This window comes from Schistocerca gregaria, chromosome 1, assembly GCF_023897955.1.
Source record: "Schistocerca gregaria isolate iqSchGreg1 chromosome 1, iqSchGreg1.2, whole genome shotgun sequence".
Classification (NCBI taxonomy): domain Eukaryota; kingdom Metazoa; phylum Arthropoda; class Insecta; order Orthoptera; family Acrididae; genus Schistocerca; species Schistocerca gregaria.
The window spans coordinates 1,200,518,439-1,200,544,838 of NC_064920.1; the positions used below are offsets into that span (position 1 = coordinate 1,200,518,439).

The 26,400-nt window shown below is 43.5% G+C and overlaps 1 protein-coding gene across 1 annotated transcript in view; it reads right to left on the reverse strand.

The window, feature by feature from the left end:
* Positions 1 to 1,900: 1,900 nt before the first annotated feature.
* Positions 1,901 to 26,400, reverse strand: part of LOC126298652 (uncharacterized) — a 107,218-nt gene continuing 82,718 nt past the window's right edge. Inside the window, exons 2-3 of the mRNA XM_049990106.1 lie at positions 6,920 to 7,738; positions 1,901 to 2,105 (exon numbers count right to left, since the gene is read on the reverse strand). Coding sequence (XP_049846063.1) covers positions 1,901 to 2,105; positions 6,920 to 7,738 — 1,024 coding nt within the window. The remainder of the gene's footprint in view (positions 2,106 to 6,919; positions 7,739 to 26,400) is intronic.

Genomic DNA, 26,400 nt, shown 5'->3' on the forward strand with positions numbered 1-26,400 from the left:
TGGGGCAAGCCGTATTGATCGTGTTTATGTCTCTGCTGATTTGATCTCTGCCCTTTGTGCCGTCCAAGTCATTCCTATGGCCTTTAGTGACCACTGTGCATACTCTTGCTCTTTGCTTATCATGGGTCCAACCCCGGTTCCTCGGGGCACCTATTGGAAGATGAATACACATCTTCCAACGAGTGAACTTCGCACTCTTGTCACGAAAACATGGCGGGATTGCATCGCTACTGCATCGAAGTACTCTACCACTGTACTTTGGTGGCTCCGCTGTGCGAAGCCGCGACTGCGACGTGTTATCCAGCAGCACAGTCGCGAGGTCGCACACTGGAAGTGTAGCACACTAGACTTCTATCAACAATGTCTCAATGATGCACTAACCCTTCCTGCTGACAGGTATGACCAGCTACGCATGCGCATCAACAAAAATAAAGCGACAATCCTTCGCTTCTCTCGGGAGAAGGCAGAGGGGATGGTGGTGAGGTGTCGTTCCGCATCCCTGATTGCGGGCGAGAGGCCATCCATCTATCACCTCGCCTCTGAACGGTATCATGCCAAGAAGAACGCCATTCTACGCCTTAAAGCAGCCGATGGTACGCACCTCACAGACCATCGTGAAGTCCTCAACCACCTCACAGACCATTTTACACACCTCTTCCAGGATGTTGAGGTAGACATCGCCGCCCAACGAGCGCTCATCGGTGGGGTCCCGACTTCATTGGATGGTCGAGACCGCGACCGTTTGACTGAGCCAGTCACACTCGCTGACCTCCCATCTGTCCTCCGTGCCTGTCCACGACTATAATCACCTGACCCCGACGGTCTTCCTTATGAGTTTTACCAGCAATTTTGGGTTCTGTTAGGAGACCGCTTCTGCCAAATGTGCGAGGAAATTTTTGCTGGTTGCGAGCTACCCGCCGAATTTCTAGCTGGGCGTATTGTCCTTATTCCGAAGGTCACAGGTCACTGTCGGGCTCAAGACCTACGCCCCATCACCGTTCTTAACACTGACTATAAGTTGGTGGCGCGAAGCGTTGCTTCACGTCTCAAACAGGTCATGAATAAGACACTTTGTACCACTCAATCATGTGGCGTTTCGAATCGCTCCATCTTTACCGCCGCTTCGATATACCGTGATGCTGTCTTACTCACCGCCGACGCTCAAACTCCGGCTGCAATTCTTTCATTAGATTTCGCCGGTGCCTTCGATAGGGTCTCCCATCTATACCTGCTGGCCGTTATGTCGCGGATGGGTTTCGGGGAGCGTTTCATAAGAGTCATCCGGCATTCCTTGGATGGAGCGAATTCCACAATCGTTGTGAACGGCTGCAGATCGCGACCAATTCCCGTCAGACGCTCAGTTCGCCAAGGGTGTCCCTTGTCGATGTATTTGTACGCTTTAGCACTGGACCCCATGCTGCCTGACATCGGACGGATGGTCGACGGTGTCGCTTTCCCAGGCGTCACCTTCCGCAGTGCGGCATACGCCGATGATGTCGGTGTGTTTGTAGCGAACGCCAGGGACATCGATTCAGTGCGCCGTGTCCTCAACGTTTATGAACGAGCATCCGGTGCTATGTTAGATTCCAACAAAACGGTGCTCATCCCGCTAGGACCCCGATCATTGACCATCGAACGCCCATGGTACCGGATTGTAGGGGAACAACGCATCTTGGGCCTTGAGGTGACTGCCTGTCCACAGCGCATGTTGACAGTCACGTGGCGGCGAATTCTCACCCGCATCAGAGGCCTTTGCGTGAGTCACGCTGATCGACGACTCGATCTCCATCAACGTATCCAACCGATTAATACTTACGTCCTATCACGGGCACGGTATGTCGCACAACTACTTACACTACCGAAGCAAACCGGCAGGGCCATCTCGCAAACAGTATATTGGCTATTGTGGCGGCATGCACTCTTCAAAGTAGATGCGCAGACTTGTACACTGCCAAAGGTCGACGGTGGCCTTGGGCTCGTTGACTTTCCCCGCAAATGTGCGGCCCTCCTGATTCACCGTATCGCCACTCTGCGTAGATTGACCCAGGTGGGACGACGGCGGTGCTTTTCGACCGTTGTCGCCCGCCATCGGCGCGTGCACCAGTCTGTCTGACGCACATTCCGTTCCGGATGACGACGGTCAAGGACTATCACCTCAATCAGAGTTACGTCCTAACGGTGGCCACTGGCGCGCACGTCGAAGCGCCTGTACCAGGCACTTCGAGGCCAGCCCTCGCCACGTAAATTGGAGGACAGCCGACCGTCGGTCATCTGGCGCCAAGCTTGGACCAATATTAACCACCCAGCCCTTCGCACGGCCGTTTCTTCGCTATGGTATCGCGTCGTCAACAATTTAATAGCCACTAATCATCGCCTGGCGGCCATCCGCCTGCGGCCCTCGGCTGCTTGCGGCCGTTGTGGTGACGTCGACAGCAGGGAGCATCTCCTCTTATGCCCCTACGTCACAGAAGTGTGGCACCTTGCACGTTTGCTTTTAGCGCTGACCGGTGGGACTACACCGGACAGTGTGTTCATCGACTGGTTCCTCACCCCTGACATCCAGGCCAACCCCCGAACACGACGTAACGCAATGGTGTCGCTTTTGGGCCACACCATTTTCACGATATATGACCTTTGCCTCACCGATGCTGTCTCTTTTATGGACTACATTTGGAGCCAGCATCGCCTGGCGGAATCTGACCGGAACTATACCACTACTTTCGCAAGATTCCTAAAGGTGGCGATGGTTCATGGTTACCAAAGGGTGTTCCTGGCTGACTAAGGCACCTCATACAGGAATTGCCTGGGTTTAGCCCTGAATCTTCTGCCACTCGGATTTTCCAACTACCCTCGACTTGCCTATACCCGGGTTTTGACATTGGCCTTCTGGGCATCGTTAGCTTAGATTATTCGACGATACTGATACTATGGAAATTGGTAACATGGACAATGTGTACACTTTGTATGCGATATTCTTGGACCATTGGAAAACACGTAATCTGTCTTCGAGGTTTATTCTTCCGTTCATTTTATAGACGATGGGACTATCTCGCCAATTCCGTTTTCATTTCAGTGAGCTGCCGTCCATGTATTTTCTTTTGCATTCATTTCTGCCTTTATTTACTCCTTTCTCTTTAGTTTCTAACGTCATCACTTGCTTTACACCTGCAGAGGGAGGTGTGTTTTCTGAATAGTGTCGTCGCCGCCGGAGGCATTGCAGAGTCTGTCTCCGCTTTTATTTCGGTTTATGTCAATAAGTCTTGCTACTCACAGCACGCTGTTTTACGTGCTGCGTCGACACCAGAGGATGGCGGGAATTTTTGGAGAGGACAAGGTAGGGCTATAGGGGAGGTAGGAGGCCCAAATTAAAAAAAAAATAAACAAAAAAGCAGTAATTACACCAATCTTTAAACATGGAAACAGAAAAGTTTGAAACAGCTGCAGAGGTATCTCTTTGCTCAGCGTTGTGGGTAAAATCTTCTCAGGTATGTTGAAAGGAAAGTGCCAGTATTAGTTGAGGACAAATTGGATGAAAATTAGTGTGAGTTTAGCATCTTAGAGGTTGTCAGGACCAGATCTTTAGCTTACGGCAAATAATGGAGAAGTGTTACGAGTGGAACAGGTAATTGTATCTATGTTTTATAGATCTAGAAAAGACATATGAGCGGGTTCCTAGGAGGAAGAAATTATGGAATAGGAGGCAAACTCTTGCAAGCAATTAAAGGTCTTTACATGGATAGTCAGGCAGCAGTTAGAGTTGACGGTAAATTGAGTCCATGGTCCAGAGTAGTTTCAGGGGTAAGACAAGGCTGCAACCTGTCCCCACTGTTGTTCATATTATTTATGGATCATATGTTGGAAACAATAGACTGGCCGGGTGAGATTAAGATAGGTGAACATAAAATAAGCAGTCTCGCATATGCAGATGACTTAGTTGTGATGGCACATTCTATTGAAAGTTTGCAAAGTAATATTTCAGAGCTAGATCAGAAATGTAAGGACTATGGTATGAAGATTAGAATCTCCAAAACAAACGTAATGTCAGTGGGAAAGAGATATAAACGGATTGAGTGCCAAGTAAGAGGAACAAAGTTAGAACAGGTAGACGGTTTCAAGTACTTAGGATGCATATTCTCACAGGATGGCAACATAGTGAAAGAACTGGAAGCGAGGTGTAGCAAAGCTAATGCAGTGAGCGCTCAGCTACGATCTACTCTCTTCTGCAAGAAGGAAGTCAGTGCCAAGACCAAGTTATCTGTGCACCGTTCAATCTTTCGACCAACTTTGTTGTATGGGAGCGAAAGCTGGGTGGATTCAGGTTACCTTATCAACAAGGTTGAGGTCACGGATATGAAAATAGCTAAGATGATTGCAGGTACTAGTAGATGGGAACAATGGCAGGAGGGTGTCCACAATGAGGAAATCAAAGAAAAACTGGGAATGAACTCTAAAGATGTAGCGGTCAGGGCGAACAGGCTTAGATGGTGGGGTCATGTTACACGCATGGGAGAAGCAAGGTTCCAAGAGACTCATGGCTTCATCAATAGAGGGTAGGATAAATCGAGGTAGACCAAGGAGAAGGTACTTGGATTCGGTTAAGAATGATTTTGAAGTAATAGGTTTTGTCGCGTCCCAAGCGTGGGTTTTGCGAGGGATTGAGCGACACGGTTCGTAAACGGGAATTAGCCGGTTGACCTAATTGAGAGGGAGACTTTTGATCTGGCTAAGATGTTAAATTCCCTGGTGTGAAGGTACAAGGCTAGGATGTTGGTAGAAGTAAACTCGTATGGACGTTATAAAAGTTCTAATTTATTCATAAAGAATACAGATCACTCTAACTGCGTAGTGATTGTACCTACAGAATAGCCAAGCCCATTACAGAGACGGTGACTGACTTCCACCGTTCTGGCTGCCTGATAGAACTTTCCAGCACTTTGCTGCCCACACTAGCACCCTACGTCAGAGTTCCGCGGTCGCTGCCTAAACGCTCATCGGCGACTATCTCCAACTGTCTGCCTGCAGCCCGCCCTCAGCCCAAGTCGGCTGCTACTCACGCTGACTACCGTCGCTGCCTAAACCCGAGAGAGAGAGAGATCTCCGGAGCGGCGTGCCTCCGAGTTTTGTTAGCTCTTCCCCTTCGACCCCGCCAGCGCTTGGCATGACGTAGCGTCGAGTGCAACTTTTCCTTATTAGGGATTGTTTTAGTATTAACTTCAGTACTTTTCTTCAGAAGCTGGGTGCAGGGGTAGAGGGGCCTCTCCCTATATGGTCACGCACTGCGTCCTGAGCCCTTCATTGGCTCCTCATGACGTAGTGCGGTCCCCACCTAGGGCCCTCTTTCTTTCTCTCTCCGCTCCCAGACTTCTCCCTCTAGCCAAGAGTGTTGATACTGCAAGTTATTGCTTATTAAGGGACCTGCCCAGAGCGCCCTGTTTATCTTAATAGCTGAGTCTGCTTCCTTGCTTATCACGCGCAGCTGCCTGGCCGCTTGGACCGCCGCCTCGGCTATCTGGCTGCGTCGTTATCTCTTGTGACCCCTCTGACACGCCTGGCGTCCCCTGTTAACTCTATCTCCCCGTATGATTTCTGGTGTATCGTCTGAGAACAACTGCATTTAGACTTGGCTTTTCTGCGGCTACAACACCTCCCCCGCCAGGGAAATTGGCGTTACTCCTCAGAGTAGCGTCAATTGTGACTCTTTTATTTTTTTTCCATCACATGCTTTACAGATTTGTTTATTACATTAGCATCTGATATGTTATATTTTTCATTTTCATTTAGTAAAGTCAAATTCATTAAACACACAATAATACAATTACATTATACATGCCTAACATTCAGTTATGTCAAAAGCATTTGCATTAAAATCAAAAGACACTTTCATTGATACATACATTCACATTTCAATTAGAATTACATTTCAAATACAGTTACATTTCAATTACACATTTCAAATACAGTTACATTTCAATTACACATTTCAAATACAGTTATTTAACGTCTGTTTCTGAAAGCGACCGTATCACCTTGGTCTTTTCCACATCTTTCATAAATTACTATCTCTTCAGTTTCTTTATTACTGTGTCTTCTAGCTGAACTAGTCTCTGGGTATTGGTTCACTATGGTATTTCTTATACATACTTTTCCACAACAATCACTGTCTTCAAAATATTTCCATATACTTTTAAAACAGTCTTTACAACATTTACAGTTTTTACAACAGCATGTTATTATGATTAGAATAACTATTGATATGGCTACATACGTAGTTATGGAGTAATGTGTGAAGTACCTGGAGTACTTCATTTCCTCCTCTTGTCTCTCTACCATCTTCTGGACATCATCCAGTCTTTTTCCTGCGACTTTCAAGTCGTCTAACTGTGTTATTACCTGGTCCAATGGCAAATCTAATGCTAACGTTGAGACATTCCTTTTTTCCTTGTTTACCACGCAACAATCGAATTCTAGATTGATCTGCGGAACTATGTCTTTCTTCGTCACATTACTCTGAATCACTCTATCTGTTTGTATGAACACTCTAGTGCCATACCCCTTACATTTACTGTAAAAACTAATTTTTCCTACCACTTTTATTACTAGGTCCTTTGGTGGTTCCCTTCCACACAATACTGTTAAGCCTTCTTCCTTCGGTGCTACATATAGCCATTCGTTACTGTTTAGATGAGTCCAAAGGCTCTGATTCAGTGCGACTATTTTTCGCACACAATCTTCCGGAATTTCTCTTACCGGTTGCAACAATTTGCCTTCGCACTCTTCGTGGTCGAATGTTGACAGCAAGGCGAATGCTTGTTTGCACAGTCTCCTATTTTTACTTAGCTCCTTGCATTTTAGTTCCTCCGCAGAAAGTTTCGCGTACTGCCTTTTGGATTCATCTATTAGTAAGAATTCTTTCCCTGGCTGTATGTACACATATTTACCTTTCATGTTTGGAATTTCTTTTGGTAGTGGGAGTACTCTATACAAATTGAAATTGTTATTATTTATTAATGGAATATTAATTACATATCCTAGTATGCTACCCGAGATGAAAACATCTAAATCAATTATTCTTAACAATAGATAACCTGAGGACTCCGTAAGAGGAACAGGAAACTTTACATCTTTTAGTTCTTCCCGTATTAAACTTAGGTATTTTACAATTTGGACTGGATTAATTATATGAGGCTGTAGTATTCCTTTCTGAGCATTTACAATGGCATTTATCATTTGTTCGTATTTCTCTTCGATCTGACCAAACACTGCCGATAGTTGTAATACTTGCTCTGTTACTGTGGCGAAGGACGCTACACGTTTAAACCCTATATCGGTTTCCTTCACGTATTCCTTCATGAATCGTTCTAGTCTTTGCATGCCTGTCTTCAGAACGTGCTCATTTGACTCTAGTGTATATACCGTCCTGTTTACTCCCGCCAATGTGGCTCTTACCACTGCCACCTGTTCCTTTGTTAGCCTCAACAACCCTTCTGAGTTTTTCTCCATAGCGTCTATTCTTTCCTTATAGTATGCTGCATCTGCTTCGTCCAACGTCCCGAACAGTATTTTACTTACCTGCCCGACGAAGTTGAATACTCCTCTCTTCCTTCTGGTCTCGTGTTTCGTTAGCTGCTGTACTAAAAGTTGCAATCCTGTGATTTTTTCCACATGATGGGTTACTTGTTGGTCTAGTACCCTGCATTCTATTAATCCTACATTTAATTGTGTTAGTGTTTCTCGGCACCTTTGTACCGCTGTCCTACCATACCTCTCTGCATTCTGAAACCTTTGTGTTATTATATCTAGATTTACGTATGTGACTATTCTCCATGTGGTACTGTATATTTCTACCTGTCCTCTATTATCGTAATATAGTCCTGATGAACTCGGAAATGGCGTCAATTGGTACTCATTTGTTGCATGCTCTGATGCAGTGATGTAGTATGCTGTTATCACTATGACGAATTTCACGACCTGCCACTTGAGTGCCATACCTGAAATTTAAAAGAATTGTTTCAGCCTGTTGGCATGTACTTTTGTTTCCTTATTTCTTTTAACTTTTATTACTACGTTAGGACCTTCCACTTTTACTACTTGAAATGGACCTCTCCATTGTGAATCTAATTTCCGAGATCTACCCCGTCTCACCGACTCATCGTGCAGTAATACTTTATCTCCTACCTTGAAGTTTTTTGGATTTTGTTTCATGTCATACTGTTCCTTACTGATTTTCTTACTTCTTATAATCGAGTCTCTGGCCACTCTGTGGGCTTCCTGCATTCTCGCTCTTAGTTTATTTACATACATTTCATAATTGTAACTTACCTGCTGTGTTTCTTGCTGCAGTACTCCTGGTATGTTAACCTTTCTTCCGTATAGTAATTCAAATGGTGTGTATCCTGTGCTGCTGTGTGGTGTAGTGTTGAACACAAAAATTGCATACGGTACCCATTTGTCCCAAGAACTTTGATCTCCTGTTACAAAGTGTCTGAGATACTCTACAATAGTTCTATGACTTCTTTCTAGTGCACCATTTGATTCAGGGTGGTACGCTGTAGTATTTATACGCTTTACCTTCAACAATTTACATACACTTTTAAATACATCACTCAGAAAGTTAGACCCTTGATCTGTTAATAATACTGATGGGATTCCATACCTTAATACTACGTTTTCCACAAATGCCTCAGCTACTGTTTCGGCATCTTGTTTGTCAATTGGGATTGCTAAGGTAAATTTACTCAGATCGTCTTGGAATGTTAACATGTACCTTTTTCCTGTATTAGATACATCTAGTGGACCCACTATATCCATCGCCCACTTTCCGAATACTGTTTCTGCTGTGTCTGTAATTTCTAAGGGCATCCTAGTTTTCATTTGCGTGTTTTTATTCTTTTGACACGATGGGCATTTCCTAATGTAATTTTCAATGTCACGCTTCATTCCGCGCCACTGCTTGTATGCTTTAATTCTTTCGAGTGTCCTGTGCATTCCTTGGTGACCTCCCAAGGGATTGTCATGCATTTCCTTTAGTATATTTTCTTTTTCTTCGGGACTAATTTCCTCACCACTATCCGTTTCCTGTTCTATTTCACTCGACACTTGTGCTTGCCGCACGTTTACGGAACTTTCTTCCCCATTTGCTTTTGCTGCCGAGATCTCTGTCTCCACCTTCTGCTTCGCATCTATCTCTTCCTTCCCTTCATGCCTTATTCTACTCAGCGCATCCGCATTACTATTTAACTTTCCTGGCTTGTATATTTCTTCATAATCATACTCCTCGAGTTTCAGTCTCCACTTCAGGAGTCTCGAACTCGGATCTTTGACACTAAATATCCACGTTAGTGGCTTATGGTGTGTCGCTACAGTGAACTTTCTGCCATATACATATGGTCTGAACTGTTTTACTGCGTAAACTATAGCCAACAACTCTTTTTCCGTTGTGCTATAATTTAGTTCGGCTTTGTTCAATGCTCTGGATGCATATGCGATGGGCAAGTCTTCGCCAATCTTCTTACCTTGCGATAACACTGCACCCAAGGCTGCGTTACTCGCATCCGTTGTAATGATGAACGGTTTCGTAAAGTCAGGGTACTGAAGTAACGGAGGATTTATTAATTTCTCTTTTAGTTCTTCGAACGCATTGTTCTGAAGTTCGCTCCATCGGTACTCCACTCCCTTTTTTAAGAGCTCATGGAGAGGTTTCGCAATCTTGCTGAAGTTAGCAATGAAACGGCGGTAGTAACCTATCAATCCGAGAAACCCTTTTAGTTCCTTAGTTGTCTTTGGCTGTGGGAAGAACTTCACCTTCTCCACCTTCGCCATATCTGGTGATATTCCTTTGTCAGTGATGCAATGACCTAGGAAGATTACTTCCTTCCTCAGGAATTCACACTTGTCTGGTTGCAGCTTCAAATTGTGCTCTCGCAACCTGTCAAATACTTCCCGGAGCTTTTCGTTATGCTCCTGCAGGTTTTTCCCATAGCATACTATGTCGTCTAGATATACAAAGCATTTCACTCCTTGTAAACCTGCCAAGACTGTATTCATCAGTCTCTGAAAACATCCTGGGGCTCCCTTCAGTCCCATCGGCATTCGTTTGTATTCGTAATGCTGATAGTTTGAGCTAAATGCCGTTTTCTCTCTGTCCTTCTCGTCCGTCAATATTTGATGGTACCCGCTTGCGAGGTCAAGCGTCGAGAAGTACTTAGCTTGCCCTAACTGATCCAGTATCTCGGAGATATTCGGTAGTGGAAATGCATCGCCTACAGTGATATCATTTAATCGTCTGTAGTCCACTACGATTCTCCATTTCTGTTTGCCACTAGCGTCTAGCTTCTTTGGAACTAACAGTAACGGTGCGTTCCAAGCGCTCTTACTCTCGACAATTATGTCATCTCTTAGCATCTGCTCTATTTGCTCCCTTAGCACTTCCTTTTGCACTTCCGGGATCCTGTACGGTCTAGCGTTTACTACCATTCCCGCGTGTTCCGGTGCAATCGGTATTCTGTGCTTCACTGCGGAAGTATAGGACAGGTTGTCCCCTGGTAGATGAAATACATCTCCATATTCCGCGCAAACCTCTGCTAGAGCGCTTTTCTCTTCAGCGTTCAAATGATCCATTCTTAATTGCCTTCGCAACACACTAGTACGACTTTCTGTCTTTCCTATGACATTAGTACAACATTTTACTTCGCGTATTTTCCCTACTTTTTCTAATTCTTCCGTCATTAACCTGACGTTTCCTAACTGCACTCTGTCTTCTGACAAGTTTAATGCACTTACTATGCATTTCCCATTTCGCACTTTTACTAACGCTTCAGGTACATGTACCACTTGTGCAATCTCCTGCCTAGGAATAATCATTTCCTTTTCGATTCCCCTTTTTACATTTCCTTCCACCTTTAATAACATTATTTTTTCCTCTCGGGGCCCTATTTCCCCGCCTACTTCTGAATCTTGTTCGTTCTCATGTCCCTTTGGCTCTTCCTCTACTACTAAGGGTATATCTCGCCCTTTTAGTCTCACTATTTTACCTGCATAGTCTAACTTAACTCTATGCTCTGTCAAGAAATTTCTGCCTATCAGTCCGTCGTACGGAATATCTAATCCTCTCCCGTACACGTGAAATTTTTGCCCTACTTGCTCAGAACCGTCCACACTTAAGTGTACCTGTACCGTACCTATTGTGCTGACGGCCTCACTGGTTACACCTTTTAGCCGAAGCCTTTCCGCTTCATTAATTGCAAGTGTACTATTTATCGGAATACTCGTTCTCTTGAGCAGACACAACTGTGCTCCAGTGTCTATTAGCAACTTCAAATATCTTTTTAATTCTATGCAGTATAAAACCAAAACGTCATTTTCTGTTGCACAGTCGATTACCCTAACTGAGGGTTTACCTATCGCAACAAGGCCCGACTGTGCGGCCTTGCCGCCTCTTAGTTTCCCTGCACCACTTTACCGGTTTTGCTCGATACTGGCACCCTGCCTTTTCTCCATGCGTGCCAGGGCCCTGCGTGACAATCTTTCGCGTAATGTCCCGGCCGCTTACACTTGAAACAAGCAACGTCTTTGACCCTCGTACACGGAACTCCACAGTTCCCTGGTAGATTACATTGTGGGCACCTCCACTCTCGTAACCCTCCATCAGCTTCCCTATGATTTCCTCTAAAGTCTCTTGTATCTATCGGCTGAATTTTTCTTAATCTTACCCGGCATTCCTCGTCTGTATGTCCTGGCTTGTCGCACCCGTAACAAAAATTCGTAAACTCTTTGCCCATCATTATCCGTACTCTTCCCTCTGGCCTATTCTTTCTACACTTGCTTGCCATGTGCCCTCTCAATTCACAATTGAAACATTTCAAATCTCTAATATCTCTGGTATTCTTCACCGTTTCCTTTCCCCGGTTGAAAGTTACTCTTGGGGCTAGTCCCCGCTCTTTCATTGACAGTATTGCACTTTCTTCTTGCAATGCTAGTTCCACGGCCGCTGCTAGCGTGATTTCATCGCCTCTACTTCTTACTATCGTCTGTATTCTATCATTGCTTAACCCTTGTATAAAGCATGCTCTTCCTAGTGAATCAACCAGTTCTATTGCGCCCTTTAAGTTCTCCCTAGCCGTAACTCTGCTTACTGCTTCCCTGAAATCCCTTTGCATTTCATCTATTCGGCTTGCCCATGTCGCAATTGGCTCTCCTTGTCCCTGTCTCGATTGAAATATCTTGCACGCGTAGTAGTCAATGGTACGCTTACTCGCACAATTTTCCTCTAGAACATGTTTTACTTCCTGCCATGTCCCCGTGCGTTCCCTTACTTGCAGCCTCGATCTGGCCTCTCCGGTTATTTTGGCTTTAACAAACTTCAGTAACGTTTCGTGTTCCTCCGGTTTCACAAGTTCAAATGCAGCGTTTACATTTTCAATAAACTCCCTAAGATCTCTCTTATTTCCTTCGAACACTTTTGGAACTATACACAAGGCTTCTTTCACTGATATCTTACCGCTACTGGAGGCTGACGGAACTTCGTTAGTTTGGGCCATCTTACCAACTTAACTATGTTAGCACTTTACAATACAAGATACAAAATTCTTAATATAATTTTATATGTACCGCTTCTCTTGTGGTGCGCCGTCTGTTCCGCTGATCCGCGTTGTCCCGCGTTGTGCCGCGCTGCTCCGCGCTGTCTCTGTGCTCTCTATGCCCGCGATGTTCCGCGCTGCCGCGATGCGTCGGCCGCCGCTCTGCTGGGCTGTGCCGACCCCGTCGCTCGCCTCGGCTGCCGCTGCTACGGCTGCTGCCGCTGCTCGGCCCGGACCCCCGGTCTCGAACGCTGGCTGCTTAGGCACCTCTGTGCCTCGTCGCTCCGCGTCGTGCTGCCGCTATCCTGCGTTGCCCTGCACCCGCGAGGACTACTTCTCTGGACTCTGTCGTAGTGGGGCTACTAATGCTGAAAGTTGCGAGTCGCCACAACTTCCTGCTAATTGCCACAGTCGCTGTAGCAAAATCTACTGGCTCCTATTTCCTTTTTGCCTATATGCCTTTGTGGTACCCCACACCTGGCACCAAAACTTTTATTTATGTCGCGTCCCAAGCGTGGGTTTTGCGAGGGATTGAGCGACACGGTTCGTAAACGGGAATTAGCCGGTTGACCTAATTGAGAGGGAGACTTTTGATCTGGCTAAGATGCTAAATTCCCTGGTGTGAAGGTACAAGGCTAGGATGTTGGTAGAAGTAAACTCGTATGGACTTTATAAAAGTTCTAATTTATTCATAAAGAATACAGATCACCCTAACTGCGTAGTGATTGTACCTACAGAATAGCCAAGCCCATTACAGAGACGGTGACTGACTTCCACCGTTCTGGCTGCCTGATAGAACTTTCCAGCACTTTGCTGCCCACACTAGCACCCTACGTCAGAGTCCCGCGGTCGCTGCCTAAACGCTCATCGGCGACTATCTCCAACTGTCTGCCTGCAGCCCGCCCTCAGCCCAAGTCGGCTGCTACTCACGCTGACTACCGTCGCTGCCTAAACCCGAGAGAGAGAGAGATCCCCGGAGCGGCGTGCCTCCGAGTTTTGTTAGCTCTTCCCCTTCAACCCCGCCAGCGCTTGGCATGACATAGCGTCGAGTGCAACTTTTCCTTATTAGGGATTGTTTTAGTATTAACTTCAGTACTTTTCTTCAGAAGCTGGGTGCAGGGGTAGAGGGGCCTCTCCCTATATGGTCACGCACTGCGTCCTGAGCCCTTCATTGGCTCCTCATGACGTAGTGCGGTCCCCACCTAGGGCCCTCTTTCTTTCTCTCTCCGCTCCCAGACTTCTCCCTCTAGCCAAGAGTGTTGATACTGCAAGTTATTGCTTATTAAGGGACCTGCCCAGAGCGCCCTGTTTATCTTAATAGCTGAGTCTGCTTCCTTGCTTATCACGCGCAGCTGCCTGGCCGCTTGGACCGCCGCCTCGGCTATCTGGCTGCGTCGTTATCTTTTGTGACCCCTCTGACACGCCTGGCGTCCCCTGTTAACTCTATCTCCCCGTATGATTTCTGGTGTATCGTCTGAGAACCACTGCATTAAGACTTGGCTTTTCTGTGGTTACAACAGTTTAACATCAGAAGAGGCACCAATGTTAGCACTGAATAGGGGATCATTGAGGAAATTTATATGGGGGACTATGTTCCAGATTGAACGCTGAAAGGCATAATTAGTCTTTAATGATGATGATGCTGATGATGACGTCATTACAAAATTTATTTAAACTGGTCTCTCAGTATATGAAAGCATCAGTTTCTCGCTGCCTCCCAAAACCTCTGATGTGGACTTAGCAGGCAGTCTCTATGCAAACGAACACGATAGCCTCCCATACTCTTGAGGACATCGCGGTTAAAACTGTTCACATAACACGTATCATAGCTAGTGACCATCACCTGATCGAAAATGTAAAGTTTGTCTGCACTGGATGGCAAATCGTGTTTATGGGCACACCTGACGTGGTTTTGAGCAACGGTTTAGCTCTCTGAAAATGGCAGGTTCGTGTGAGAACAGTCCTGTTTCTTGCCTCAGAACATTTGCATCATCTAGTTGTCACCTCTGCAACCCTAAGAACGTTCAAGCAGCATGGGCGGCACAAAAATTGAAACAAAGGCAGAAATGCATGCTTCAACACAAACACGGATAGCCAAACCGGCATTTTGCACTGTTGTATTTGACCACGAACGGCATGTTTGCAATGTTGTCATTGCGTTGCAAATCTCAGTGGCGGTCTGAATAGTGTGCTGTGTAATTGTGCGTGCATTAAGTAGAAGCCCAGTGCTTTCGAAAGTGGGAAAATTTTTCATCTCGTATTGTGTAACCGAAATGTTTGTTGATTTAATAGGTTCCCATCGAAGATTCATACCGCACACGGGGGAAGCTTAGGATGTCATCCTTTAAGCACCAGAACGGACGAAAAACTGTTTTGAATGAGCGTGATGAACGGTGATTGGCAATAAAATAAGCAAGACGACAGCGGCAGAAGCCACTGCAGAACAAAATGTCCCACTGGCGAACCCTCTAAGCACTAAAACAACACTATCTGACCTTTATAAGCCGTATGTTACCCAGTGAGCTGGGATCCAAAACCAAGTAACAAATGCCTATAAAAGGGAAACGTGGTGCTGAAATCATAAAATATGTTATCATATGTAGCTAATGGAATAAAGACATTTAGTTGGCCGAGTTCACGTCTCAAGAGCGAAACATGGCAGGGGTTCGGGATTGCTTGGGACAGAAATATCTTGGTATTCCGGCAGACACTTGGTCTCTGCAAGCTGGGATTACTGTCAACATTTAAGTGACAATTTTTCCTGATCTTGATCACCTCATAGTACAACGGGTGTTCCAAAATGGCGCTGCTATCTTCCAGGTAGACAGCCGCTTTTCCACACAGGTCGTATATTCGAGGGCTGGTTTAGTGGCCACAAGTATGAGTCTTCGCATCGCCCTGGTCTCCATATAACCAGATCTCAATATTATTGAGTACTTGTGATCTACTATGCGGAGAAGGGGGCGTGATCGCTGTCCACATCCATTACCATTATCTGAGATTCACACTATTTTGTTGGAAGAACTGTACGCGATTCCCTGCAAATCCACGCGGTACCTCTATTTTTACCGTCCATGGATGGCAGGTAGCTCTCTCGGCATGCCATTTGTTTATCTACAGCGTATCAGATGTGTTAATGTGTTTCTTGTGTGTCCGTATTTCTGTCCTCTCTTTCAAGACAATAACTCTGCTTTCCCGTTGCCACTGAATCACAACCAGGAAGAGAGCCGCACGGTTCGTAATGGCTACAAAAAGACGCTGAAACATGTCGCGTCTTCAATGCAAATCTGAACAAACAGGAACCTTCATATAAACTTTGCAAGATCAAACCTGAAGATCGTGTCATTCATACAGTGTTAAAACCAGATCTTTATGCCGGCCATTGGGGCCAAGCGGTTCTAGGCACTTCAGTCAGGAGCAGTGCGTCCGCTACGGTCTCAGGTTCGAACCCTGCTTCGGGCATGGATGTGTGTGTTGTCCTTAGGTTTGCTAGGTTTAAGTAGTTCTAAGTTCTAGTGGACTGATGATCTTAGACTTAAAAGTTCCATAGTGCTCAGAGCCATTTGAACCAGATCTTTATATCATTAGTAATTTTCAGTTGTTCATAAAATATGCTTTACCGGTAATTGAGCTTTATTTGTTAATAATTATTTTAAGATATATTTTGAGCCGAATATTGACGTTTCCTATCAGGGCATAGATACTTTGTGGTTTACTGTCCACTTACGTGGTCGATAGAACTGTAGCAAGAGAATAGGGGAACATGAAGTGGTTCCCTTTGTGTCAGGGTGACAAGACCGAATAAAAGGAAGGTGGTAGATGCGAAAAGAGAACAAAGCACCAGTCGTTTAATAGGCTTCAACAGTACATTTCCCGGTGTGGATGTGAGGCTAAAGTATCTCCAGTTCCTATGGATTCCAGTCCTGAATTGATGTTATTTTCACATATATAGGTATATACTGCTAATGTTACTCTCCGCAGCAATTGGTACTGGAAGATGAGCAATGTGTGTGGCATATAAATGCTGACACCATGGCTGTTTAGCACCCACTGAATTCATCACACTGATTCGCACCATCCCAGTTAGACAAAGTATGTTATTAAATATGCATACACCAGCATTTATTCGGTGTTCTTATGAATGTATTGTAAAAGTTTAACTTGCCTATAGGTTCACTTTGCCATTAGTACAAATTATGTAGGACTGATAGAACTCTCGTCCGAATCTTAAAATGTATCTAAATCTTATATCTAAAATGAAAGGCCTAAATTATATTCCTTAAAGACTGGCAGAATATAGTAAAGGTGGTTGCATTTCTTGAACATTAAATATTGCAGACTGAACAAAGCCAAAATGTATTCTATTTAATTTTTGCACTATTTCATTAACTTAAAAATAACTTGAATCTGCCTGTACTGTTCAATAAATTTTAGATAAATGTTTAAATTTTGTTATGTATCGCATTTCTTATGGGCGACAAGAGTGTATTGATCCATGAGTACAAGAGCTAGCAGAGTATCTACATAAAGATCGCGGGCCTAGTGGTTTAGTTCCGTATAACAATGACATGACGATTTATTCAGAACCATCTAAATTACTCTCTTCAGCGTTTGTATGAGGTAATTATTCTCTTGTTCTCTACTATCCCCCAAGTAAAGAGCAAAATTAATACTAAATTGAGCAGATGATTCCCTGCAATTGCATGTTTTTTCTAAAATATATGTACAGTTTCGACCGGCGTCCGTCCTGTTACGTGGCGACAATTAAACTGCTGACAAAAAGAAAATGTGAAGCACTCAGAAGACGTGATTGTTCGTTGAAGTACCATCGTTAAATTAAACACAAAAATTCGTGAAGGAGACTCGAAAATTAATCTCGTGAATTAAAACCAAACACTTTTTTGTACAAATTATATCAGTGAGATTTATTGGCTCTTGGATTTCTGAGTAAGTTGTATGTACCTGAAGATAAGGAGCAGAAATAGGAAGACTTTTAAAAGCTTTCCTCAGAAGCCCAGGGGAGAATATGAGGCGACTAATTAACACTGAAAATGTAATTCAACTCCAGACTGTTGTGAGCAAGAATTGAGGAAATTGTTATTCATATTTGGTACCAAACCTAACAGATTCGATACATGTATTTCAAAGGCGATAGGATATGAGTTGTTTTCAATTAAGTCTTGGCGTGTTATCTCATCCTACAGTTAGGCTGCAGGTGAAGATATCCATGGAATATTGGTTAATAATATTAAAGAGAAGTGAGATAGTTCGTACTTTAATACACCTCGCGCTGTGATTAAGACACGTGGATCAATTCACGTAGCAGCTGATACAGTAATATTAGCAACAATTTCCTACCTTAGAAAGACCATTCGGAAAATTCTGAAAGCTTACTGTACCGTTTCAAAAGCGTAGAGTTCCTAATAACTCTTGACAAAATTATACCTAAATAAATTAGTAGTCAATGAAGACAGTACGAACAGTGCTACATTGCTGCACGATGCGAAATACCACCAGTCCAAAAGAAAGTTTTTTGAATTCTGAAAGTGATCGGTAGATTTATTGCGAGTGCTGGACAAAGCTGTGGGGAATTATTTACGTAGTGGGATACTCTCTGTCTTCTTCTTCTACATGATCAGGCACAGTCGACTATACGCTGCTACATGAATTCTGTTCATTGCTGCTATCCGCCGTCCGTACAAATCTATTGATGTCTGGTTGAAATATTCATGGAGGCCATCCCTCCAACGCTTCTCGGGTCTCCCTGGGGGTCTCTTTCCTGTAGGTGTGAAAGCCAGGAGCATCCGAGGCCATCTGTAATCCTCCATTATGGACACATGGCCGGCCCACTGTATTCGTTTAGCTTTCACAGATCCCACTATGTTGGGCTGCTGGAATACTTCCTCAAGCTGTCAGTATTGACTGATCCCCCATTCTCCCTTGCCTGCATCCAGAACTGGACGGAAGATCTTTGAAACAATTTTCTCTCAAAAATTAGGAGCTTATGGAAATCTTGTGTCCCGGTACTCCATGTCTCACAGCAATATAGAACAACAGGCTGGATCAAGGTTCTGTATACTCGAATCTTTAACTGCTTGAAGAGATATGTGGACCGAACGCGTTTTGCGAGGATGTGATAAGATTGGTTTCCTGCTTGTATTGTGGCATTAATCTCTGCATCACGTAACAAGGTGTCAGTGAAAAGTTCCCCTAGGTATTTAAATTGATGCACTGTCTTGTAGGACTGTACTCCCACGTGCATCGATTTTAGATGGCCAGCAGTCTGGCTTTGACCACGTATCATAACGAGGTACTCTGTCTTGGGTCTTTTTTGTTTATGTTTAGCCCAAATTTCCTGGCAGGCTCCTTTAGTGCTCTGGTCATTTGCTCCAACTCCTCTTCAGACCTAGAAACGATACTGTCTGTGTGGCCGATAAATTCTCGACTATAGGAACGTGAGACAAACATTATGCGTCAATCCATAACGCATTTTAAAAGAAACTTAATTTGTTTTTAAACTCAATAAGTTGAAAATTAACATACACCATCAGGGAGAAGATGCCACGTTCCTTTAAACGGCACGTTTGCACGACGTAATTCGATTAGTTTTATGATGAGCACTTTTTACTGTTCTAAATTAAATATACTGTATCGGTAACCACAACGGAATTACAGTTGTGGGTCACTGTTATCTTTCTGTTATTTATCCTGTGGTTTATTTTTTACATTTCATTTATACATTTATACATTCCTTTATACACATACATTTATTTTATACATTTCACCTGGCCACTGACATCTGCACTGCCCTCTTTTGTGCTATTTATTATCAAGAACTGAAGCTGGAACCTATCTGTGTGCAGTCCTTGTCTTCACCAAGGAACACTGCCAACTTTGCTGTATTGAGAAGGTGTGAGGGAGGGGAGTGGGTGTACAGGCAACAGACTCCAAGCAGCCAAAGCACTGTCAGCGTCACGGCATGACGTCACTTCTGCTGCGGGTGGGTACAGCGAATGACACATTCCTGACAGATTCCTGTCAACCTCGGGCTGCTGACCTAGCTGAGGATGCAGTTTGTCAGCAGCTGATTTGCTTCGCCCACTTCCCTGGTGAAATCAAAGTCCTACAGTAGGCTTCCTCTTACCAAATACAGCATGATAATTACTTATGAAATATTAGCATGTGATTCAGAGTTCATTAGTGTTGAAGTGATAAAATAAATAGCAATTACGTATTCCTAATTCCAACGACATCTGCGCCTCTCTCGATCTGCTGTGCTGCTACCTTACATATGTCTCTGAGTTCGTTGTGCCTGGCGGGCTGAAAGTATTTTGAAAATTTATTCTCGCAGATAATTCAAACACTTGAAAGATAGCACTTGTTAGATAGCGCTGAGGTCTCCTTCCGCTGTATGCGTTGCTTATCACTGTTTAAGTGTCGTTTATGTTTCCATATTTCGCAGACTGTTCTTACACCTTTGTATAGACTACTTAAGTAGTGCCGATCGATTGGTATCGTAGCTGTTTACTGACCCGTTCTGCATTCGGGAAGTCAAGCCTACTTCAGACCGAAGCCCCCTCGCGGTTTAAAGACTGTCGCTAACGTGGCAGACGCTCTGTAGGACTGAGCCATCGAGGACACAGAGGATAGTGCGACTGCAGGGACTTACCTCTGAGACGCCCCCCACGACACCCACACTGCCATCTTACTGTCCACACACTACGTTTGTAGTGGCCGTACCCACTATACACATTACTCGCGGCAGCCAGTCTACCGATTCTCGTAAGTGTTTGAGCCATCAGAGTGCATCCGCGGTGACGAAGATTATTGGCCGGAAAGCCTTATCTATATATATATTCATGTATGAAATATTAACGTGCGTCTACTTGGAGAGCATTTGCTGCCATTCACGAAATTAAATGTTCCCAAAGAACGTTGGAATTTTATACAGGTCCATGGGCCATTTCACCGGTCACAATTCTTCACGATTGTTTTGATGAACGTTCTGGACAAATCAAGTGAACGATTTCGTCACCCAGATGTACCGGCATCAGTCCCATCGAACATTTATGGGCCGTACCCGAGAAGTCAACTCACGAACAAAATCCTGCAGGGGAAACAGTTTGGCAGTTATGGACTGCTATAGAAGCAACATGATAAAATATTTTTGCATGGGACTTCCAGCGAACTGTTGAGTCAATACCTCATTGAGCTACTGCATTACGTCTGGCAAAAGGAGGTCCGACACAATATTAGCAGGTATCGTATGACATTTGTCACTGAAGTGTAAACAGGGGGTTTTCTTTTTCTATGATCACTATTTGCACTATGCTGTGTCAGTATTAATACACCGCACCCCTGGTTGATGTAGACTAATAATAGTGGTGCTCAAGAATTAATTTTTGTTTTTTCAATTAGTGTTCATAACATACTTTTTGGCTAATTTTTTGAGAAGTCTTACATCTCATTTTGGCAATTTTCCACGTAGCATTTTCTCTCTCTGCAGATCCTACGCAAGAAATACTTCATTTTGATATATGATTCAATATTTATCGTAGAAACATAATTGCTGTCGTTGAGAATGCCACTAGTTAAATGTCTGTCTTGCATTTTGTTGTGTTCCACGGCGCTCGCTCGTTAAACTGAAACAGCTGCCACTATTTGCACGATTTGCTCTCACTTTACATCTACGTTACAGTTAATTCCGTTTTCTCTGTCACACAGAATTATGTTACGGTTATTATTGTATCGGTTTTCAAAGGCTCGCGGACCATCGATTTTGGCATCTGTCTCTGCATTCTCAAGAAACCTGTGCTGCTATATGTCAAATACCAAACGAGAACATACGTGTTGTGATTGGAAGGTTTTAAGAATAGACTTGTAATTGTACAGTGGTGCTATATACATGCTACTGTGATGCATCCCCTTGAAAATAACTCCATTTTTATTGAACACACCGACTCCAACGGTGTTTCCACTTCTGCAAACATTCCTGGAATTTTTTTACTAAAGTATGTTGAGGACGCTCTCCGTAATTGCCTGGATGTCTTCAATAGAGTCAAACGGCATCCCTTTAAGTGAAAATTTCAGTATAGGAAACAGATAGAAGTCTGCAGGGGCCGAATCACGGGAATATGGCGGCTGTGGAAGCACAGGAATTTTGAATTTGGTCAGAAATCCAACAGTGGAGAAGGCACAATGAGCCTAAGCATAGTCATGGTGCAGCACCCACCTTCTGTCTTCCCCCGATGCAGGCCTTTGTTCTTCCGCACCTCTTCGCGCAAACGCTCAAGGAACCATTTGTAGTACTCCTGGTTAATTGTCTGTCCTCCCCAGTTTTTCTTATCAAAAATGCTGTCTTAGTACTGTCAAACAAACAGAAACTTACCGTTATAACACTTTCTGTAATCTTGCTAAAGCCTTTGATTGTGTAGATCAAGGCATTTTCCATTCGTCTGTAAGGAATTCGCGTTAGTATTTTGCAGCTGTGACTTATTAAACTGATAGTTCGGTAATTTTCACATCTGTCAACACCTGCTTTCTTTGGGATTGGAATTATTATATTCTTCTTGAAGTCTGAGGGTATTTCGCCTGTCTCATACATCTTGCTCACCAGATGGTAGAGTTTTGTCAGGACTGGCTCTCCCAAGGCCGTCAGTAGTTCCAATGGAATGTTGTCTACTCCGGGGACATGGTTTCGACTCAGGTCTTTCAGTGCTCTGTCAAACTCTACACGCAGTATCGCATCTCCCATTTCGTCTTCATCTACATCCTCTTCCATTTCCATAATATCGTCCTCAAGTACATCGCCCTTGTATAGACCCTCTATATAGTCCTTCCACCTTTCTTCTTTCCCTTCTTTGCTTAGAACTGGGTTTCCACCTGAGCTCTTGATGTTCATACAAGTGGTTCTCTTATCTCCAAAGGTCCCTTTAATTTTAATGTAGGCAGTATCTATCTTATCCCTAGTGAGATAAGCCTCTCCATCCTTACATTTGTCCTCTAGCCATCCCTGCGTAGCCATTTTGCACTTCCTGTCGATCTCATTTTTGAGACGTCTGTATTCCTTTTTTACGGCTTCATTTACTGCATTTTTATATTTTCTTCTTTCATCAATTAAATTCAATATTTCTTCTGTTACCCAAGCATTTCTACTAGCCCTCGTCTTTTTACCTACTTGATCCTCTGCTGCCTTCACTACTTCGTCCCTCAAAGCTGCCCATTCTTCTTCTACTGTATTTCTTTCCCCCATTGCTGTCAATTGCTCCCTTATGCTCTCCCTGAAACTGAAATTGCGCTTTATATGTTAATAATTACTTTAAGCTATATTTTGACGTTTCCTATCAGGGCATAGATACTTTGTGGTTTAATGTCCACTTACGTGGTCGATAGAACTGTAGCAAGAGAATAGGGAAAATGAAGTGGTTCCCTTTACGTCAGGGTGGCAAGAGCCCAGAAACGAAAGGTCGTTTAATAGGCTTCAACAGTACATTTCCCGGTGTGAATGTGAGGCTAAAGTATCTCCAGTTTCTATGGATTCCAGTCCTGAATTGATGTTGTTTTCACATATAAAGGTATAGACTGCTAAAATTACTCTCCGCGGAAATTGGTACTGGAAGATGAGCAATGTGTATGGCATATAAATGCTGACACCATGGCTGTTTAGCACCCACTGAATTCATCACACTGATTCGCACCATCCCACTTAGGCAAAGTATGTTTTTAAATATGCATATACCAGCATTTATTCGGTGTTTTTATGGATGTATTGTCAAAGTTTAACATGCCTATAGGTTCACACTGCCATTAGTACAAATCATGTACGACTGATAGAACTCGCGTCCGAATCTTAAAATGTATCACAATCTTATATCCACAATGAAAGGCATAAATTATATTCCTTAAAGACTGGCAGAGAATAGTGAAGATGGTTGAATTTCTTCTTGAACATTAAATATTGCAGACTGAACAAAGGCAAAATGTTTTCTATTTTTGCACTATTTCATTAACTTATAAATAACTTGAATCTGCCTGTAAAGTTCAACAGATTTGATGTAAATGTTTAAATTTTTTTAGGTATCGCATTTCTTATGGGCGACAAGAGTGTATTGATCCATGAGTACAAGAGCTAGCGCAGTATCTATATAAAGATCGCGGGCCTAGTGGTTAAGTTCCGTATAACAATGACATGACGATTTATTCAGAACCATCTAAATTACTGTCTTCAGGATTTGTATGAGGTAATTATTCTCTTGTTCTCTACTATCCCCCAAGTAAAGAGCAAAATTAATACTACATTGAGCAGTTGATTCCTTGCAATTGCATGTTTTACTAAAGTATATGTACAGTTTGGACCAGCGCCCGTCCTGCTACCTGGCAACAACTAAACTGCCTGACAAAAATAAAATGTGAAGCACTCAGAGAACGTGATTGTTCGTTGAAGTACCCTCGTTAAATTTCACACCAAAATTTGGGAAGGAGACTCGAAAATTCATCTCGTGATTGAAAGCCAAACACTTTTTTGTACAAATTAAATCAGTGAGATTTATTGGCTCTTGGATTTCTGAGTAAGTTGTATGTACCTGGAGATAAGGAGCAGAGATAGGAAGGCTTTTAAACGCTTTCCTGAGAAGTCCAGGGGAGAATATGAGGCGACTAATTAACACTGAAAATATAATTGAACTCCCAGCCTGCTGCGAACAAGAATTGAGGAAATTGTTATTCTTACTTAGTACCAAAGCTATCAGATTCGATACATGTATTCCAAAGGCGGTAGGATATGAGTTGTTTTCAGTTAAGTCTTAGCGTTTTATCCATTCGGAAAATTCTGATAGCTTACTGTACCGTTTCATACGCGTAGAGTTCCTAATAACTCTTGACAAAATTAGACCTAACTAAATAAGCAGTCAATGGAGACAGTACCAAGAGTACTACATTGCTGCACAATGCAAGATACCACCAATACAAAAGATAATTTTTATGTTCTGAAAGTGATCAGTAGATTTATTGCGAGTGCTGGACAAAGCTGTGCGTAATTATTTACGTAGTGGGATACTGTCTGTCTTCTTCTTCTTCTACATGATCAGGCCCTGTGAACCACACGCTGCTACAAGTATTCTGTAAATTGCTCCTATCCACCATCCGTCCAAATCTATTGATGTCTGGTTGAAATATTCGTGGAGGCCATCCCTACCACGCTTCTCGGGTCTCCCTGGTGGTCTCTTTCCTGTAGGTGTGAAATCCAGGAGCTTCCGAGGCCACCTGTGATTTTCCATCAACGCCACATGGCCGGCCTACTATATTCGTTTCGCTTTCACAGATCCCGCTATGTTGGGTTGCTGGTATACTTAATCAAGCTCTTAGTTTTGACTGATCCCCCATTCTCCCTTGCCTGCATCCAGAACTGGACGGAAGATCATGGAAAAAATTTTCTCTCAAAAACTAGGAGCTTATGGATCAGGGTTTTGTATATTCGAATCTTTAACTGTTTGAAGAGATATGTGGACCGAAGGCGTTGTGCTAGGCCGTGATAAGATTGGTTTCCTGCTTATATTCTGGCATTGATCTCTGATCACGTAACAAGGTGTCAGTGAAAAGTTCCCCTAGGTATTTAAATTGATGCACAGTCTTGTAGGATTGTACTCCCACGTGCATCGATTTTAGATTACCAGCAGTGTGGCTTTGACCACGTGTCATAACGAGGTACTCTGTCGTGGGTCTTTTATGTTTATGTTTAGCCCAAATTTTCTGGCAGGCTCCTTTAGTGCTCTGGTCATTTGCTCCAACTCCTCTTCAGACCTCGAAACGATACTGTCTGTGTGGCCGATAAATTCTCGACTATAGGAACGTGAGACAAACATTATGCGTAAATCAATAACGCATTTTAAAAAAACTTAATTTTGTTATTAAACTCAATAAGTTGAAATTTAACATACACCACCAGGGAGAAGGTGCCACATGTGCATGTCGTAATTCGATTAATTTTATGATGGGCACTTTTTAGTCTTCTAAATATACTGTATCGGTAATCACAGCGGAATTACAGTTGTGGGTCACTGTTATCTTTCTGTTATTTATCCTGTGGTTTATTTTATACATTTCATTTATACATTTATACATTACTTTATACATATACATTTATTTTATACATTTCACCTGAGCAGTGATATCTGCACTGCCCTCATATTTGTGCCATTTATTATCAAGAACTGAAGCTGGAACCTATCTGTGTGCAGTTATTGTCATCACCAAGAAACACTGCCAATTTTGCTGTCTTGAGTACGCGAGAGGGAGCAGCCAAAGCACTGTCAGCGTCACGGCATGACGTCACTTCTGTTGTGGGTGGGTACAGCGACTGACACATTCCTGACAGATTCCTGACAACCTCGGGCTGCTGACCTAGCTGAGGATGCAACTTGTCAGCAGCTGATTTACTTCGCCCACTTCCTTGGTGAAATCAATGTCCTCCAGTAGGCTCTCTCTTACCAAATATAACCTCATAAATACTTATTAAAAATTAGCATGTCATCCAGAGTTCATTAGTGTTGAAGTGATAAAATGAATAGCAATTACGTATTCCTAATTCCAATGCCATCTGCGCTTCTCTCGATCTACTCTTCTGCTACCTTACATATGTCTCTGGGTTCGTTGTGCCTGGCGGGCTGAAAGTATTTTGAAAATTTATTCTCGCAAATATTTCAAACACTTGAAAGATTGCGCTTGTTAGATAGCGCTGAGGCCTCCTTCCGCTGTATGCGTCGCTTATCAATGTTTAAGTGTCGTTTATGTTTCCATATTTCGTAGCCTATTGTTACACCTTTGTATA